Genomic DNA, 19,943 nt, shown 5'->3' on the forward strand with positions numbered 1-19,943 from the left:
GATTATATAATGTAAATATCTTGGTAGTTTGAAAAATGGGCTTGAGCAACTATGTCAGACTAAAAGAACTCTCCATCCTAACTCATGCATTTTTGCCCTGCCAGACTGTGAGTTCAAGTCTTGCCTTAGCTATGGGCAACTTTCCGCCAGTCACTCTTTCTCAGCCCAACCCACTGTTAGAAACAAAGAAGTTTAAAAAGAAAACGGTTACAATTGATTAACAATAAAAGGATTAGCCAAGCCCTGCACATAGGCACTAGATTCCAGGAGGTTTGGCTATAAGATACACTTAACAAGACAAAAGGGTGGCGGGGAAGTTTGAAACAATGTAACCAGGGGGAGGGATGATGTATTCTGGCTACGTGTCTCGGACAAGATTGTGCCCTCTTAAGTCCTTTCAAGGAGGACTTAAGGAGGGGACGGGGGCGTCACAATAGAAGTGTATATAATGTTATGAGTTCGAATGTTTGAGTGTGGTCTCTGGTTTAGAACTTCCTGTTGAAGCTTCTCTTAGAGATCCACCACACTTTGCAAAGTGCTTTTTCTATTTTCTGCAGAATAAACTCTTTTCTTACCAATCCAATTTTGTTGGTGTTTTAATTCCATTTCCAACAAATTGGCTGCCCAAATGTGGGGCCTTGGGCATCTGTTCCTACATCTTCAGGAGGCGAGGTCAACTGAGGACGGCATGCCCCATTGATTACAATGGTCCAAGGTTGCAGTTGCAGGTCGAGGAAGTGGAACGGAGCCAGGCCCACGGACCAAATAGTGATTGGTAAGAACTGAGGAGAGGGGACCAGAGAATTACCAGGACAAGGACCGGGCAACTTCGTGCACGGATCTAGGTGAGTAAAACTTGGGGTAAACCAAGGAATAAAACCTAGATGGTCAGGGAGGGTTGGGTAGGAGAGTTTGAGTCTGAAATCTTTGAGAGGTGTGTGTGAGATGCCCCAAGGGTTCTGGAAGACTGGCAAGACATACATGCACTAGGTATGAATGTCCCAAGGGTCTGAAGGACTGGCAAGGTGGAGTGAGAGCGGACTCCTGAGTAAAAGGAGAAAGAGGCTTGGTGAAGCGAAGCGTGGTCTCATTAGATTGGTAAGGACGACAGAATTGTGCGGTAAATCAACCATGGGTATTCTGGAGGGTCCCAGGGGAGGAAGTGTGTGAAAAAGGTTAGAAAAAATTCAGAATAGATCCTCACAGCCCATTAGGAAAACTGTTAGAAAACAGGGAAACCACCATATAACAAACTGATCACTAAGGTAAATTTAACAAAAGAAGTTATGGTAAATTTGTGCTTCTTGTATGGTGGGAGAATGAGAAAGTTGAGTAGCTCCAAACAGGAAAAGGAAATATAAGCCCCATTTGCCGGCAGCAGACCCCTGTGTCTGTGAATGGGTTTCCCAGGCCCTGCCCATGTGGAGCCAGGGTAGTAAAGGGAGTTTTGAGTTTGAGCTCAAGGGCTGCTTAGGAAGAAAGGTGAAGGTGAGTACCTCTAAATTTGAACTTTAAAGCCCAGGGGAATGAGAGAAATGTGTGTATGTCTCTGTGTGTGAGTGAGAAGACCCTTTTCCCAATCACAGTTGGATTTTGCTCTGTCTGGCCTTTCCTAGTCGCAGAAAGGATCTGTTTGAGTGGCAGACTCTGGAAAGCATGGGGGTTTGGCCAGAGCGCAGGACCTTTTGTTAGGGAAAAGAGAGAGGCTGTGTGCAAATGGAATGGAATAAGTGAATGAATGAATTGGATTTGAGCAACCAGCTGGTTAGGCCCTGTAAGCAAAGCAAAGCAAAGTTAGGAAAATGGACTTTGCTCAGGGCTTTGCTGGAAAACCAATTTGGCTAAATAAAGGTACTTAAAAGAAAAATAAGAAGTAGTGATTCTCTTTATCTTTCTGTGCAATCACGTGGTATGTTTAAAATTCGTGCCTTCCCTAATTTGAGTTAGCTGAGATTTGTGGTGGGAATGACCAGGATGTGTAGAACTAAAAATTTTGTTTCCTTTTCTGTTCTCTTTTCCTTGTCTTGGTATGTATATGTGTGTCAAAGTCTTTGTGTGTGAGGTAAATGCGACTGTTAATTGTTTCTAATCCCAAGAGAAAAGAAACTACCAAAAGGAAATACTCTCACTCTGTTTGTCTGGCCAGCTAAGAGAGTGAAGAAAGATGTGTTTGTTTGTTTTTCTTCCCCCCCCCCTTGAGAGAGAAAGGAAGAAGGGGGTCTGATCTTTTAACTATTTTTTTTCTGCTTGGAATTCTGGTTTGAGGAAGGAGGGGTGAATGTGAAACTTAATATCCATTCTTGCAGTTTCAACTTGTAATTTTTATTCAGAAGAGGAGGCAATAATTATTGAACTAAGGATATATCCACCAACCAAAAGAAATGATTCTGAATTGTTTTGCTTAGATTTGTAAATGTTTTAACTTACTTAATGGAAATTTGTTTCCATCTGAATGGAATCTGATTAAATTAGAATTTGACTAAATTTATATTAAGAGCAAAGAGTTGATACTAGAGTTTGATACAAAACTATTTCAGTAACTCAGAATATCTTATTAAGCTTGTTTGTTTATTTTTTTGTGTGGAGTTGCTTTTTGTTGTTGTTTTATTTTTTTTATGTTTTTAGGTCTGTATGCAGGACACACTGATAGAAAATAATACCTAAGAGAATCGAAGGGATTGTAATTCAACCCTTCTTTAAAACAAAGAAGTTGAGAAAATTTTGGGGATTATAAATGAGCTATGTTTTGAATAAAGATTAGTATGCAAACAAACTCAAGCAAAGTTTTTGGTAAGCACTCCTTTGTTTGCTCTTTATTAACCAATTTGTTTGCAAATACAAAGGAATGGCTAGGAGAGGGGAGGTTTACCCAGACAGAAGTGGGGGGGAAAAGGCAGCCAGTGGCATTTTTGTCTAAAATTGTCATGTGGGGAAGTCTTGGTGGTTAGGATTTGTTATCAAGTGTGGGTAATTTTAAAACAGAAAGCTGAAAGGAAGTAACCACTCGTTCATAGCAAAGTAGTTGGAGGGGGGAAAAGAGAGACGTAATGAAAATAGGAAGTAGAAGCAAATGGGAGGTGAATGTTGCTAGATGGGAGATGGATGTTGAATAAAGCATTATGGATGTATTGGAATTTATACAGCAGCAAGACAAGTGGTGGATAAATGCTTGATATGTAAAAAGGTAAATATAAAAGCAATCAGGAAACAAAAAGGGGGAGGGAAGCCTCCAGCCCTTAGGCCATTTCAGTGCATTCAGTTAGATTTTACTACCCATGTAGTAGTAATGCAACAACCAATGTGGTTTCTAGGATACTGTTGGAAGCAATATGTGCATGAACTGTCCAGATATTTTGATTTTCTCAGGAAACAAGGATTGCTGGCACAAGCACCTCCCTTGGAGTTTCTAGTCCACAAATTCCAGATCGGAGATTGGGTTCTGATCTGGAATTGGAAGGAGGAGAAGCTGGTTCCAAAGTGGGAAAGCCCTTTCCAGGTGCTGCTGAAATCTGAAACAGCAGTCTAAACGGCTGAGAAAGGCTGGACCCACTACACACATGTAAAAGGACCAGAAGCTCCAGCTGAGTGGAGAAGTGTGCCTCAACCTGACCCCTTGAAGCTGATAATAAGAAAAAGCAAATATAGAGACATTAGAAAAGGGGGGGGGAGTTTTAAATGTGTTGGTTTTATGACTGTAAATGTTGGTGTAATTGTTGTTGTACCCATTGCCCAGACTATGCACCGATACACAGACACTGCGGAGAAGAGTGTGATATAGTGATCACTGAAGACTGGTGTTCCGAGTAACAATCTCAGCCCCTGTTACAGGTGGTGGGGTTAAAAATGAAAGGGAAGAAGTACTTTTCCAGGAGTGGACAGAATTGGGATGTTAGACCTCAATAGGGCTCTGGTTACAGGAGTAATTAAAATATGGATTATAATGGGAGTAGTAAGATTCGGGAGCATATGCAAAGGTCAAAGTACAAATAACTCTGATAACTATAATGCTTGCATCAGAACCACCAAAATGGGTAATAAGGTAACTAAAACTCTGACGTATCATACTCAGATGAACTGTAAGAAGGTGGTGGGAACATGTGTTCATAATACCACCTGATTTTCCCTGTGTAATGAAACAGGAAGGGTTACATGCGTTGACCCCTCTAGTGTGAAATATCAAACAACCATTCAGATATTTACCTTTCAAAGTGGAAAGAATCTAACATCATTATTATTAGGACAGAACACCAGTACCTTTGCTAATCACAAGAGTAGAATCTGCTTTGATGCCTGCTATGCCATGAAGTTTAGTCCCTGGACCACCTCTGGGGGCCTGAGTTGGCAGCAGAGTTACCTCACACAAAGGATATACTGTTACGACCAACAACAGAGAGGAAGCTCCTACGTGGCTTCCCAGACATATTGGTACTCTGATGATAGGGATCCACCTAGAGTGTGGACAGAGAAGAGCAATTGGTTTAATTTAACCAAGGGGGGTCGGGCAGTCTGATTGTTTAAAAGACCATTATACCCCCACATGCTTGCATTTTGTGGATCCCGACGAAGGATCACAGGAATATGGATTGGGAATTGAGAGTCCGGGAAAGGACCTGAGCACTTGCATCATCATTAAAGTAACCAGGAAAAATCTGACCCCAATAGAAAGAAAATTATTCCACTCCTTTTGTGAGGAGCTTGATACCTGGGGACTCACCTTTCTCACCAAAAATCTATTTATAGATCTGGCTGAAAGGATAGCTACCACTCTGGGAGTAAAGAATTGTTATGTATGTGGTGGAATAAATATGGGGGAACAATGGTGTTGGGAAACTAAAGAAATTGATATCCAAGACGCTAACATTATGTCTACTTGGACTACTAAATTAATAAAGAAAAGTCAAAAATGGGCTTTAACTACATCCATTATAGGTCACTCCTGCTTTCAGAGAAACTGCTCCGAAAACCAGGAGGAAGTAGGAACTATGATATGCGAGGGTCAAAGATCTTACGGGGATTCAAGTATTCAGAATTGGGGAACCATGCATAGTGGTGAACAAAATCCTTTTAATAATACGGTTTTACAGGGGCTTTGGGATAATGCATCCCAAGAATGGTTCACCCCACAAGGATTTTATTGGATATGTGGAAAATTTGCATATACCAGCCTACCTAGCAGTGTGGTATGGTTCATGTGTATTGGGAAATATAAAACCTAGTTTTTTCGTACTTCCTATTCCTCAAGGGGAACAACTTGGAGTAGCAGTATAATGAGGAGAAGGAAGCTAGGAAAAAACGATAATTGGAAATTGGATAATGAATGGCCACATGAACGTATAATACAGGTGTATGGACCTGCCACTTGGGCTGAGGATGGATCATGGGGATGTAGGACTCCAATTTATATGTTGAATCACATTATTAGGTAACAAGCAGTTCTGGAGATTATTACTAACAAGACAGCGCTAGCATTAAATAAGTTGGCTAAACAGAATACCCAAATGAGGACTGCAGCTTATCAAAATAGGTTAGCATTGGATTATTTATTGGCAGAAGGAGGGGTCTGTGGAAAATTTAATTTAACCTTTGTCTGTAAATAGACGAAGGGAAGGCTATTGAGATAACAAACGGGAGAAAGGTGTGTTGGATATGTTTGCATCCTTATTTGTAAAAGTAATAAAGGTGGGATACAAATAAAAAAAATAAATTCCTAGGTTAACACATAGTGTAAATCTTCATAGTGATTTCTGATTTGAACTAAGTTTCAAGTTCTGATTACTTCTGCATTTACTTTGATTTGGAATCATGCGAAATATTGATAAAAGTGGTTAGAAAGCTGAAGATTTGTGGGTATATAGGTTATATTTCCATAGGACCAACCTGGTTGGCTTGTTCATGCAAAACAAGAAGTCTTGCATGGGAGTGCACAAGGGCTCCAGCTTCCGCCCAGCAAATCTAGCGAAAGGGGTCGACAGCAATAATTATTGACGTGAATATCACAATATCTACTATTCACTAAAAGCAATCAGTAAACCATGTCAGTGGGTATTGGCTTCCATTATGGAGCCTCCGGGACTCCAGCAGAAGGGCTAAAAAAAGTGTAGTAGCACACACTCCTGCCGTTCAAAGCAACTTTGAGATCTGCCTGTTCTTGCCGCGTGGTCGCCTTCCCCTTTTCTTTGTGCCGAGCCTTCTAAGACATTGCCATGTCAGGTTTGATTCACTGCTTCCCTTCTTCCCTGTTCCGAAAATGTTGCAGAGATAGAAACGTGGAGAGTTATAGCTCGGGTTCACTCGTCTTTCCAAGAAATGTCGCTAGTTTGGAACGAGATCGATGGGTGGAAGGCTAGGATCGTAGAAATAAGCTTCACTATTTATCCCGTGAGAACTAGCCCAGCGCCCGGGGCCCAGGACGCCTTGGCTGAATGCGAGCCACGTCTGTATATGTATCTCTACGGCAGTCTCCGCCGGAGCGCTTCACCAGAAGTGACGTCTCGGGGTGGGGCATGAAACATTTTCCCGCGGTTTGGGAGGCGGGTGGGGATTCTTTGAGGAGAGCGGCTACGGTAGTGGCCGGCTTTCTGCAGCAGCATCCAGGCTCTCGGGGGAGCCTCTATGTGGCTGGAGGCGTCGAGCATGGCGCCGACCAGCCCTCCCCAGAAAATGGGAACTGGCCTCCCAAGCCAGACGGAGGATAGCTCCGAGTCCGCGGGAGACTCTGAAGCGCCCGCCGCCCCCCAGGCTCTTGACAGGTCAGTTCGCCCCGCAGTGGTAGCTGTCGCCTGGAGTCCGGGGGTGGTGCTGGTAGTGAGTCGTGGGGCAGCAAGTGAGGGTTGGGTCAGGAGAGAGGAGAGAGAGCCGTCAGTCCAGCTCTTTGAGTGGCCCGTAGGTTGCCATCTTTTTGCAAGGGAGGAAATTCGCGGCCTCTACGTCTCGATTGCTCCTTGGATTAAGGGAATTATATCTTTGGGATTTCTTTTTCCCCCCCTGGAGCTTGCGTGTTACATCGAAAATAAATATAAAATATCTAAATAAAATAAAAATACGAACAGAGCCTTTCCCCGTTTTAAAAGCTGTCGCCCTTATTTCCTCTTGGAGTGCGTGCCAAACGAGGTCCCAAGAGGAGTGAAACAGCTTGATGATTTGGAAAAGATGCTAAGGAGACCAAACAGACATGTAAATAAACGCCAATCCTGATGGTGCTGAGTTTTGAGATCAGTGATATTTAACAGAAGAGAGGAATACAGGTTTCATTCTCGGCGTTTGCCTTACTGATCAAATGTGATGGCTCTCCACATAAAGTTGAGAACATCATGCTTCTCTCTGTTTCTCTTGTTGCCTGTGCAGCTTTTCTTTGTGGCTGTTAGGCTCATCATAATGTGGGTTTTATCTGGGAGAGAGACGACCTTGCAAAAGAAGCAAACAAATTATAAACATTGCCAGTTCTTTCTCTTTCCACAATAAATACCTGAAAATGACACATTATTGTGTATAATTTGTGTGTATGTATGTGTGCAAGAAAAAGGGATAGAAAATTGGGAGAATAACATAGAAATAACAACTGGAAAGAAAAAAGTACTTGTTTAAATATTGTGGAAAATATTAAAAGGCCAGCAAAGCAAGGAACATTTTAGGTGATTTTCAAATCTATCCAGCTTTTCAGCAGTAGTGTTGCAGTCATATTAAAAGAAAACTGAGAGTGTGTCAAGGCTGGTGGGAGATGAGCCCTCTCTTTCCAGGAGATAGTATTTGATTTTGAATTAGAAAAATTCAGATGAGTCATAGCAGCAGCATTTTTTAGAACAGTATTTGTTGTGAAAGCTTGAACCTAAATTTGAGTATTGGGGAAAAATGTGTTAGCATTCTGTAAAGACCACTGGCAGATTTAAGGAACTAGCAAAACATAGATCTAAAGTTACACCACTGTTGAATAGCAACAATTAAAGTGTCACTGTTTTGAGATGATGCTTTTCATCAGAAATTCTTCTTAGGTTTTAGAATGAATAAAACATGTTTCATTGCACCAGGATAAAATAACTATGCATTGATATGTATATGAACGTGTCTTGAGTTCATGGAATGAGGTCAGAAAAATACCATGGTACCTGTTGGTAACAGATAGGACCTGTGATTGCATTTTTCATATACAATTTGCATTGTTTGTGTTTATTAATATCTAATAAAAATACTGGGGATGAAAAGTCAGTAGTTTATTTGCTAAAATAGTGTAGTACATATTCCACAAAATTATACAATCGGTCAAGCACCTAAAGTATTCTTATAAGTAACATATTTCTCTTTGCTAGGCTTTTGTTTGCTGAAACAGACTTTATTTCCTTATGTGATGCTTTACACATAACAGACAATGTGAGAATAATTGCTTGGAAGATCTGTGAAAAAATGGATGTAGTTGTGAGTATATCTTGCTTATTAACTATGTAATTTTAGTTAATAAAATTAACCATAATACGTTTTGGAAAATAATAGCAAATACACACACACACACACACACACACACACACACACACCCCTCCCCCAATTTAGTTTTTGTTTATATTTTTAGTGCTATTTCACTTTTTTCATGAGGTGAAGTTGATTTTAAAATAATTAGTACACATGTGATACAGTCTAGTGTTTTGTAGTGTGAGTAGTGTTTAATTTCTTGCTCTCCATGCTAAAATGATTGCAAAGTGCTAATATTTCAGAATTACTTGTCGCTATTTATGGCCAGTAGCTTTGATATAGTACAGAATCCTTCCCTATGTAGGCAGAAGGCCCATCTATAGATAGACCTCTATTCATCCCTTTCCTTTCCCCTTTGTATAATAGAGAGTCTGTTCCAGCTTCTTTCTCTGTATAGTCTACTCTAAGCTGCTATGGCTTATTTGGCCAGGAAGAATAAGCTGGACAAAATACAGAAATCCTGTTCAATAGTTTGCATTGATTTCTTGACATATTTCATGTTGTACTAATATACAGATATATCCTGGAAAGTGTTTCTGTTACTCTTGACTATTAAATTATGGTTAGAGAAATGCAGTTTGATCTGGCTCTAAGTACAGAATTGTGTTAAATATAAAAGGCACACATATACAACAAAAAATTACAATATATCTAATAAAAGGATACCCATTTAGGACTTCATTTAGTTAGTACCAAGATTTTTAATACTTTTGGAGGAAAGATTTTGAAGTATAAAAAGATATTTTCATTTTTCTGTTTTTTAAAAATCTCCTTTTGATCAAATCCTGTGAAATAGTGATAAATTATTCAGATTTTGGGTCATGAATCTGAGACTGTTGTATAGCTTTCATCACCTAGCATTGCCACATCTTTGCATTTTCAAGATATGTGGAAGATACCAGGTAGGAAAGGCTTCTCAAATAGTATATACTAGTGATATGATATCAGGCAAATGATTTCAGTTTTGAAATGTTACTCAATAGCAAGCATTTCAACCTCCATGATAATAGTTAGGGCTTAAATAAAAAAAAAATCTCTTTTTTTTCAATAATTCCCTTTTATTTTGGTGCAATAACCTTCAGTATTTGATTGATCCTAAAAAAAGTGCGATCCTAAGTAGTCGCTGAGCCATTCTTACATTTGAAATAACAATAACTTAAAAATTCTTTTGAGTTCCTTATACATACAGCAACAGTAATTAGCTTTTGTGAAATGATAGATGTTGCTCCATTTATTACTACTACTACTACTACTACTACTACTACTACTACTACTACTGATGATGATGATGATGATGATGTTAGAAGGGACCTTGGAGGTCATGTAGTCCAATCCCCTGCTAAGACAGGAAACCTTATACCATTTCAGACAAATGGTTGTCCAGTCTCTTCATAAAAACATCCAGTGTGGAGCATTCACAACTTCTGGAGGCAGGTTGTTCCACTGATTATTTGTTCTAACTGTCAGGAAATTTCTCCTTAGTTCTAGGTTGCTTCTTTCTTTGATTAGTTTCCATCCATTGCTTCTTGTCCTGCCTTCAGAATGCTTTGGAGAATAGCTAGACCCTCCTCTCCTTTTGTCACCCCTAGTCCTTCTCTTCATTAAACTAGACATACCCAATTCCAGCAACCATTCGTTAGTTTGATAATAGAAGATATTATGATGGTAAACTATATAAATATAACTGCAAAATTTCTGTGTAAGACAATTATTAAATATAAATTTTGATCTGATAGTTTATTTATTACAGCTCTAAATAATACAACATATAAATGAGCTAACCTTTTTTCTAGGAGAACCATCTAAAAAAAGAAATGTGGGGCATCTGCATTTTTATGGCTGCAGTTGATCTGGATGAGATGACCTTCACTTTTACAGAACTTCTGAAATGTTTAAAAATTAGGTATGTTTGTATCCACTTAGATTTCTATAATTATGCAATTATAGTAACGTCTGTTTAATGACATATAAGAATAAATTTTATTTAGATTCATGATGAGAAGCCTTAAATGATCTGTATGAGTGTTCATAATGAATAATTAGTAAATTACATGTTAAAGTAGTAGGATTGGAGAAATTATTCATTTATACATATTCCTCACACTGTTTCCCTCTGGGATAAACGAAAGCATGCAGGGTCCAAAAACAAGAGTAAAATATAGTTAGCCAAAGAATTAAAAGCATGAGGTAAAGTAAAAGGAAAAATAACTAATACCACCATATCTCTTAATATCTTTCTGTCTTTGGATACTGTCTTTGCTCATCATATACGACCTCGTAAATCACCATAATACTCTTTTTAAAGGATCTTATCAATACCATCTAACCAGAACTTTCTTAGTTGTTCCCTTCCTCTCAATCTATTCACTCATCCATTTCAGTTTTCATTTCATCAATACATCATTTGTATCCATTAAGTGGATACAAACATACCTAATTGTGCTTTCAATTAGCCTTATTCCACATGTTTCTGTGGCACGCTTACATAATTCTTTTCTTTTTATTCCAAGCATCTTCAACATTGTCTTTCCTTACATTCATTTTTTATTCATTCTGTTGGGTAATACATAAAAAATAGTGAAACAACCAATTAAAATAAAAATAAAAATAAGTAAAGATGGTAGCAAATATACATAAATATACTCTATTAACTGTCATAAAGCAACGGCCCCCAATCTTTCTGGCTCTATGGACTGGTGATGGGGGGGGGACTGAGGATGGTTTTGCACATGCCCACACTGCTTGCGCAAATGAAACTGCATGTTTGCCTGCTGCTTGCACATCCCAGTTCCCAACGGTCTGCAGCCTAGCACCGGGCCATGGACTGGGGGTTGGGGACTCCTGTCATAAACCCATCTAGCAGAATGTATCATGGGAATCCCAAGCTGGTTGAAAAAAATATGTTTTAAAGGCCTTCTACAAGGCCAACAGAGTTGGGGCCAGTCTTTTCTGGGGGGGAATGATGTTCCGTAGGGTGGCACCAAAGCAGAAATAGACTTTCCTTCTAGATCCTGCCCAACAGAACCCCCTGGTTGACAGGACACATAACATACATCTCCTGTGGACCTGATGGCACAGATGTAAGTGGAGAGAAGCAGTTCCCTCAAATATCAAATAATTAATCTGTCTTAATATTTTTTCATCCGGAATCATACTTTTTCTCTTTTTTTCTTTCACTTCTTTCCTTTGCTTCTGTGTCCATGTATTTTCCAGATCCATTCTTGATGGTCCCCCCAAATGGCCTGTTTCAGTTTAGAACCTCAAGCCACCCTTGTATCCAGTTCTAATTCTGTCAGTTTCATCTGTTATACAGGTAGTCCTCGAGTTAAGAGTGTAATGGCGTCTGCCCATTCCACTCATAACTCAAAAACTCGTAGAGTGAATCTCGTACTTTGAACAAGATCACTCCCTTGCTCGTTAAGACACATGTGGCTTGTTAAATGAACATGAGGTATCTCAGAGTGGGGAAGACCACGGAGAGCCTAGTGATAGAACAGGCCCCCAAGGCCTTCTCGACCCACTAAGATACCTCATGCTTCCCCCTCCCTTCCTGCCCCGCCGGACTCACCTGGAAAAGATCCGTCTCCTCTTTGCTGTGGTTCCTGCTGCTGCCTGTATCTGAGGCTAGGGGGATGCTTCCGTGCCCTCTCTTGGCCCGCTTCCATGCCCTCCCTTGGCCCACTTCCATGCCCCCCCATGGCTCGCTTCCGCGTCCCCCGTGGTTCGCTTCTGCGCCCCATGTGGCCTGATACAGGCTCCAAAGGCCTTTTCCAGGCCGCTGCCTCCTGGATCTGAGGCCGGGGGATGCTTCCACGCCCTCCTATGTCCTGATCCATGCTCCAGAGGCCTTTTCCAGGCCACTGCTGCCAGTATCTGAGGCCAGAGGATGCTTCTGTGCCCCTCCCCCCCGCAGCCTGACCTGGGCTCCGGAAGCCTTTTCCAGGCTGCTGCCGCCTGGAAATGGGCCACCAGAGGGCTACATAAGGGTCCCCTGGCCTCAGCTCTGGGTGGCAGCGGCCTGGAAAAGGCCTCCAGAGTTTGGATTGGGCCACGGGGCCACAGAAGCATTCTCCGACCTCAGATCTGGGTGGCAGCAGCCTGGAAAAGGCCTCGGATGCCCTGATCCAACCTCCAGAGGCATGTGGGAGCATCCCCCAGCTTCAGTTCCGTTCTCTGTTGCAGAGGACAGAGGCCTAAAGTATCACGAGATCACACGAGATCAGTAGCATAAGATCTCGCCCCACTGATCTTGCATGATCTTGCATTACTTTAGGCCTCTATTCTCTGTGAACGCACCGAAGGCCTGGAGCAGCCAAGAAAGTGAAGGATCTCAATCTTCGCAGGGTGAGTATTGAAAGCCTGGTGCCTAGGGAGACCCGGGTGGGGGTGGGGAGGGAGGGAATAACCAGGATTAATGTTTCAGTGCCACTGTGATCGCTGGTAAGGGCGAATGGTTGCTGTGGTGCGGCAACATTCATAATTTCGGGACTTGCTTGTAAGCACTAGGGGGCGCTCATCATGTAACACTCGTAACTCAGGGATTACCTGTACTTCTGGATTTATATTCTGTAGGGATTTGTCTAAATGAATAAACCTGCCTTAAATGCTTGTATTCAAAACAAACCTACCAAAATCTAGTTCTTTCATTTTCTCTATACTCTGGATCAGAAATTGTCACCAATATAGATTTGTAGCTTCATGTATATTCACAACCTCAATGGCACTGTTTCATACTTTCTGATAAATAGTTTAACTATTTTATTTATAATTCTACAGTTTCAGTTCTTAGCACGTATTCATCAACTGCACGTTACAAATTCAGTTCATCTTCATACCTATTACAGCAGTGACAGCACTGGACTGCCATTGCTTCTTTTGATCTTATGGGATGATTTTTTTTTAACTTTATAGTTCAGTCTATGGCTTTGGGATTTCTTGGTCATCGCCATTCAGGTACTATCAAAGTACTTAGATTTTTTTGGGGATAGACATTACTGACTACAATAATAAATTACTCTTAGTTGATTGATAATGTTTATTCAATCAATAGCAACATTTAAAACTACAAAAACAAAGTAAAGCGAATAGATACAATAACATACTAGCAACTAAGAAAATAGTCTACAAAATAATATACATTCACTATTCTATCACTATATTAATACATATATAACCCAGATAATGTATATCTATTATACATTATATACCATGTTTCCCTGAAAGTAAACCATACTCCAAAAGTAAGCCCCAGCTGATTTTCAGGGGGGGTGGGCCTAATATAAGCCCTACCCTGAAAGTAAGCCCCAGCGTGTGGTGGGGTAAGTCAGCCCAGATCTTCCATGCGACAGCTGGAGCGCCCCCCTGCCGCCGGCCTACTAGGGTCCTTCGTCAGCGGTTGCTGATGGAACCGGCTGCCGCTGGTCCTGCCCTCTCTCCGTCCCACCATCTGCTTGCCTGCGGCCGCAACAAACCAAACCCTCGATGAGCCCCGGCCTCCGCCTGCCCTGCCTACTAGCCCTACTGCTGCTGGGACATTTCTTGGCTGCATCAGGTGCCATGTGGCAGCCAAGTGGCTGCCCATGCTGCTTTCTGCCTTGCGAGGCTCTTTGCCCTCCTGGCTGCTCTGCGCTGGGCTGCCCTGCTGGGCTGCTCCTGCGTGGAGTGGGGCGAGTTGGCTCAGATCTGGAATGTTGGCCTGCTACCAGCCTGCCAGGGCCATTCGCCACCAGCCGCCAGTGGAACCACACTGGCCACGCCTCTGCCTTTGAGCTGCTTGAGTGCCAGCCTGCACACCTACTCGATGCTGCAGGCGCCGGGCTAAGGGCTGGACCTGGTGCTCTTTAGGCCCTGGCGTGCGCTACAGCTGTCATGCCGGCTGGGCGCTTTTGGCCTTTACTGGCTGCTCCTGCCAGATCGCGTTTTGCCCAGCCGGCTGCTGCCGCTGCCACCATGATGTGAGGAGGCAAGGCAGATGGCAGGGGGGTGGAGTTGCTTCCCTCCACTTGCCAGACACCTGCTGAAACTGCACAGGGCAAGGTTGCTGCCCTCACCCAGATGCCCTTGCCTCCCCCAAGTGTTTTTTATCAATCTGCTTCAGCTGCATTGCGTTTCTCCATTCACTTCTCAGCCTTCGCCGCTTTTTTGTGGGACCCTCCCAAAAAAGTTCAATCAGACTTTCTAACTTTGTGAGATTTCGCGAGAAGTTAGAAAGTCTGATTGAACTTTTTTTCACACGGCGAAGGCTGAGAAGCAAACCCACAGCCGCATCAGTCCACCACCATGCTCTCGCTGCCGCCTTGCTTCTCCACACCATGTACAGGCCCTGCCCTACCCCCACGTGCTTGCAGCCTACTGGTACCAGTACCGGCAAAAACTAAGTCCTCCCTGAAAGTAAAACCAGTGCTTCCTTCAGAGTCCAAAAGAAAGTAAGACAGGGTCTTACTTTTGGGGAAACATGGAATATATATTGTTTCTCTGTGTGGAGAGAGAGAGAGAGAGAGAGAGAGAGAGAGAGAGAGAGAGAGAGAGAGAGAGAGAGAGAGAGATTGATTATATATATCCTATAATGATATGTTGCTTAACATGTAATTTTGTCTTACTTTTCATTGCATCATCACAAAATTTAGCTACTCACATATAATGAATGTTTTTAGATCTTGGAGAAGGTGGTTCACATAAAATGTATCTAGTCTCCCAGGGAATTTCTCCATTAGGATCAAAAAGAAAATACACCTGAACTTTATAATATATAGTAAAACCTCTGAAAGTTGACCATCCAAGGGACTGAAGGAAAGTGGTCAACATGCGGAGGTGGTCAACCTATGGAAATGTACATGTGCCTCATTTTATTATACAGTTTTTATTAGAGAATGTCATACAGAAACACTCATAGTGAAAACACACGAAAACCATTCATACAATACTCTATGATACAAATTCAATACATTTACCTATGTATTGTTTTTTCATGGCTTGTTCTTTCTAAAAAAAAAGACAGTTGTAATCTTTTTCTTATTCTTTTTATTAAGGTAAACGAGAAAGCTCTCTCAACGCTGGGTATATCACTTAGCATATCTGGGCATTTCTCCCACGGCAAATGACTTTAACTGCATTATCACATGACTGACATCCTCTTCTTTTGAAATATCTGCAATTTCTGTGTCCTCACTTAATTCTTTACTTAATTCTTCTGCTTCATCAGTTGCTTCCGGTACTTTTCCATTGAGTTGAACCTAGGTCAATACTGATTGGAAAATTGCTTCTGGCTCAATTCATTGCAGATTGCCATGTCGTCATCCATTGCAACAATATCTTCAAAATCTACTCCCCCAAATTGCACCATGGGAGGTGAGCTGCCTAGCGGAGCTGCAACATCTTGCTCTTGGGCAAGTGCTTTCTTGAAGCACTTCTGGGTTGTTTCAGGCTGAACTTTATTCCAAGCAGAACTAATCCAGAGAACAGCATCCAGAGCGGTAATAAAACAGATGATTTGGCTTCTGCAGATGAACCATAGGTTTGAGTTTTAGCAATGACCCACTGCAGAAGCTGGGCTTTGAATATTTTGATTATGCCTTGGTCAAGAGGTTGAATTTTTGATGTAGCGTTTGGAGGCAAAAATTTCAGTTTCACATTTGAAAGATGATTCAGTTGGGGATAGCTAGGACAGTTGTCCACTACAATGAGAATGGTCCATTGTTTCTTCTTCTTCTTCTTCTTCATTTCTCGGTCAATACTTCTTATCCACTCCTCAAATAGGGCACCAGTCATCTATGCATATTTGTTAGAGTTCCAGGTGATGGGAGGTCTTTGGGTTGCAAGTTCTTGAATGAACGTGGTTTTGCCGACTTAACCAATCACCAAAGGTTTTCACTTCTCTCTGGTTGAGCTTGTGCACAGCAGAACTATGAAATGTTCTTTAGAAAGCTTTCCACTCTTACATTTGTCACCCCTCATAACAAGGCTCCTGTCAGGCATTGCCTTGAAAAAGAGTCCACACTTGTCAGCGTTACAGATGTCAGCATCTTTGAAGCCACTGGTGAAGTCCAGAAACTTTTCAATGAACTCTTCAACAACTTCTACTGGAACTCCCGCATCAGTTTCGCCACCCAATATTTTCTGGGAGATCTCATATCACAGTTTAAATTTCTCGAGCCAGCCACTTGATGCTTGGAAATCTGATACTCGAGCTCGTTTGCGAACTTTTTAGCAATTTCTTGTTCCGCTGTCTTTCTTAGGCTACTGTTTTCTAGAAAACGTAAAAGTTCAGCCTTTTTCAATGTCAACTCTTTCAATTCCTTCCTTTTCGCCATCACAACTCAACTTGCATAGAAAAAAGACAAGAAAGTAAAACCTGTTTTTTTCTCATATGACTGCTTTGTAATTGTACCTAAACATTGTTTGCTACACTTTAAACTTTCTTTCTTTCTTTCTTTCTTTCTTTCTTTCTTTCTTTCTTTCTTTCTTTCTTTCTTTCTTTCTTTCTTTCTTTCACAATGGTTAGATCCATTGTAGATCGCACACTGTTGTTGGCACTTTGCTTTGATGGCTGCCGCAAGGTAAAACGAGTAAAATGGGTTGTATACGTCTGTTGTGCGTGTATTTGTTTCATTTTACCATTGGCTATTTTTTTATCAATCCTGAAAAAGGAAAAAAAATGAAGTGGGAAAAAATTAAGTCTTCATGCAATTTCTATTATGAAATGAATCCATAATTATTGTTGTTAAATTGCCGAATCAAAGTCCAAAAGTATTGTATTCTTTGATATTCTTCTTGAAAGAAATTCATTGCTACCGGTTCTGCATTTCACTTTTTTTGCCCTTGGTGCAGACTGGACTCAACTGGTCAAGTTATATATAAAGAATAAATTAATACCGTGTGTCAAGGTCCAGGTGGTCAAGATACAACATACAGAGGTGGTCAGTATAGAGAGGTTGGTTTTCTATTGTGTGCATATAGTATATGTCCAGTCTATGAAATTTAGGAAAACTTAGGGAGGTGGCCAACTATGGAGGTTTTACTAGAATTGTATTTGTTAGAGCGTGAAAACATCAGACATGAGACAGATGGTATATTAACAGAAAATATCAGATATGAGAACAAAGTCACTATTATAATATGGAATATAATTTCATAGAAGTGGGAAAATATTACACTTAATTTAGTAAATGTTAGAAATTAATGATTTGGTTGCTCTTTTTTCTATTTTTCTTGTAGTGTATGCAAATTTCTGCACTTGATTAAAGAAATAGATGTCAACATGGATACAATTAGTGCTAAAATGGACTGTACTATATCACGTCTGAAAATAAAATATGATACACTATTTGCACTCTATCAGAAGTTTACAAGGTAAAATATCCATTGCATTAGAAATTTAGATTTCTTTAAAAAGTAGTGTTTTGATTAAGCACTACTTAAATATATGTTATGAAACAGCTTTATGTATAGTTGCTGGTAAGAAAACCAGGACAAATGTTTTTAATATTATTGCTGTGAAATTTAAAGGTTATTGTTTGAATCAGAACCAGGAATCACATGATTGTTCCAGTTTTATACTATTTACAATTGTTAAAAAAGGAAACTTGTAGCTTAATCCTGAATTTTCTTATTAACACCATCTAATGTATATGTGAAAAAGAAACTATTGTAAGGGATATTACTGAGTTCCGAGTTGTTTTTCCTTTGGGGTTAAAAAAATATGTAAAATAAGTACTGTATGTGAGGGAAGTCCAATCAGTAACAGTTTCTATAGAAGGTACAAGTTTTAATATACTTTAAAACGTTATCATTTTAAAAGAAGCTTGGCAAAGGCCAAGGCAAGCACTAAAAGATTTTATAAACTGTTTAACTATAATTATCTGGATATCTTGACCCCCATAGTGAAAGTATTCAGGACAAAAATAACCCCAATGCTGATTTATGATGTGGAATTGTGGAGCCTTACAAAAGCTAGCTTAATAGAGACCTATTTTTTAAGAAGCTTACTGGGAATTGACAACACATCAGCTCCTGTGGTCGGAGCTGAAACAGATATCCATTCCATACATAGTCAGTCAATAATTAAAGTTTTCACACATTAGCAGAGGATCCTTTCAATGGATTCTGATAGGCTACAGGCTACCCAAATATAGGTAGTCCTTATCTTATGACTCCAATTGAGCCCAATATTTCTATTGCTAAGTGGGAAAGTTGTTAAGTGAGTTTTGTCCCATTTTACTACATTTCTTGTTACACTGTTAAGTGATTACTGCAGTTGTTAAGCTAATAACACGGTTTGTCAGGTGCACCTTCATGTCCTGCCATTCTGTTGGGAGAGAGAAACATTGGCATATTTGGGGTGCTTTCGCAACTGCGCAACACATGACCTGTTGTAAGGAAATCTTTAGAGGAGGCTCATGATGCATATAAGAAGCAGGCTGACAAAAAATGTGTGGAACCTAAAGCCTTCCATGTTGGAAATCGTGTCTATCTGTCCACCCACTACCTACAGTCTGCAACCATCAAAGAAGTTAGGGCCCAAATACGTGGGGCCCTTTTCCATTAAACCCATCATCAATAACTGTAGAATTAGATTTGCCCAAGCCCCTTCGACGGGTCCACCCTGTATTCTACTGTAGTTTGTTAAAACCCGAGGTTATTTTCTCCTGCCGACTTGAACTGCCACCACCCCTGAGCCATTAATGATTAAGGGGGAACATTGTTCTGTTCTACAGGACTAATGTTGCTGTTCAGGGGAACAGAATAGTAATAATACAACAACAACAACAATAATAATAATAATAATGAAAATGAAAATGAAAATAAAATAAAATAATAGAGTTGGAAGGGACCTTGGAGATCTTCTACTCCAACCCCCTGCTCAGGCAGGAAACCCTATACCATTTCAGACAAATTGTTGTCCAGTCTCTTCTTAAAAACTTCCAGTGTTGGAGCATTCACAACTTTTGGAGGCAGGTTGTTGACTCCCTCTTCCTTGTGGCAACCCCTGAGATATTGGAACATTGCTATCATGTCACCCCTAGTTCTTCTCTTCATTAAACTAGACATACTCAATTCCAGCAACTGTTCTTTATATGTTTTAGCGTGTCAGGTCCACCTTCGTGTCCTGCCATTCTGTTGGGGAGGGGGTGACATTGTCATATTTGTGATGCTTTCACTTTGTTGTAATGTTTGGGAATTAGGGGGATTGCCTTTGGAGAGGAAGCAGACTCCCTCCCAGCTGGTTCCAGCCTGGTTCCAAGGCCATCATGCCTTGAGAGTGACCTGTTATCTGCCTAGCACCTCAGCAGTCTCAAAACATCTTTGTGACATCATATTGGCTGCCAGTGGACTAATCGGGGGGTTGGGACATGGGAAAAATGAAAGAATAGCTGTATGCTTTACGCAGGACCTTCAGATTCTGCCTGACTTTCCTGCAATCACTTTAATAATAATAATGATAAAGTTGGAAGGGACCTTGGAGGTCATTGAGTCCAACCCCCTGC

General features: G+C 40.9%; 1 protein-coding gene across 3 annotated transcripts in view; it reads left to right on the forward strand.

The window, feature by feature from the left end:
- Positions 1–708: 708 nt before the first annotated feature.
- RB1 (RB transcriptional corepressor 1) overlaps positions 709–19,943 on the forward strand; it is an 85,422-nt gene continuing 66,187 nt past the window's right edge. The window contains exons 1-4 of one of the 3 annotated variants that reach the window (XM_039326183.1): positions 709–845; positions 8,304–8,409; positions 10,254–10,363; positions 17,674–17,808. In XM_039326183.1, the coding sequence (XP_039182117.1) occupies positions 8,398–8,409; positions 10,254–10,363; positions 17,674–17,808 (257 nt within the window). In that variant the 5' untranslated portion in view covers positions 709–845; positions 8,304–8,397. Of the gene's footprint in view, positions 846–5,831; positions 6,750–8,303; positions 8,410–10,253; positions 10,364–17,673; positions 17,809–19,943 lie in introns of those variants that run through there. The other 2 variants (XM_039326182.1, XM_039326181.1) reach the window with 2 other exon arrangements.

This window comes from Crotalus tigris, unplaced genomic scaffold (assembly GCF_016545835.1).
Source record: "Crotalus tigris isolate CLP2741 ecotype Arizona unplaced genomic scaffold, ASM1654583v1 scf7180000024340.7048381, whole genome shotgun sequence".
In the NCBI taxonomy this organism is placed as follows: domain Eukaryota; kingdom Metazoa; phylum Chordata; class Lepidosauria; order Squamata; family Viperidae; genus Crotalus; species Crotalus tigris.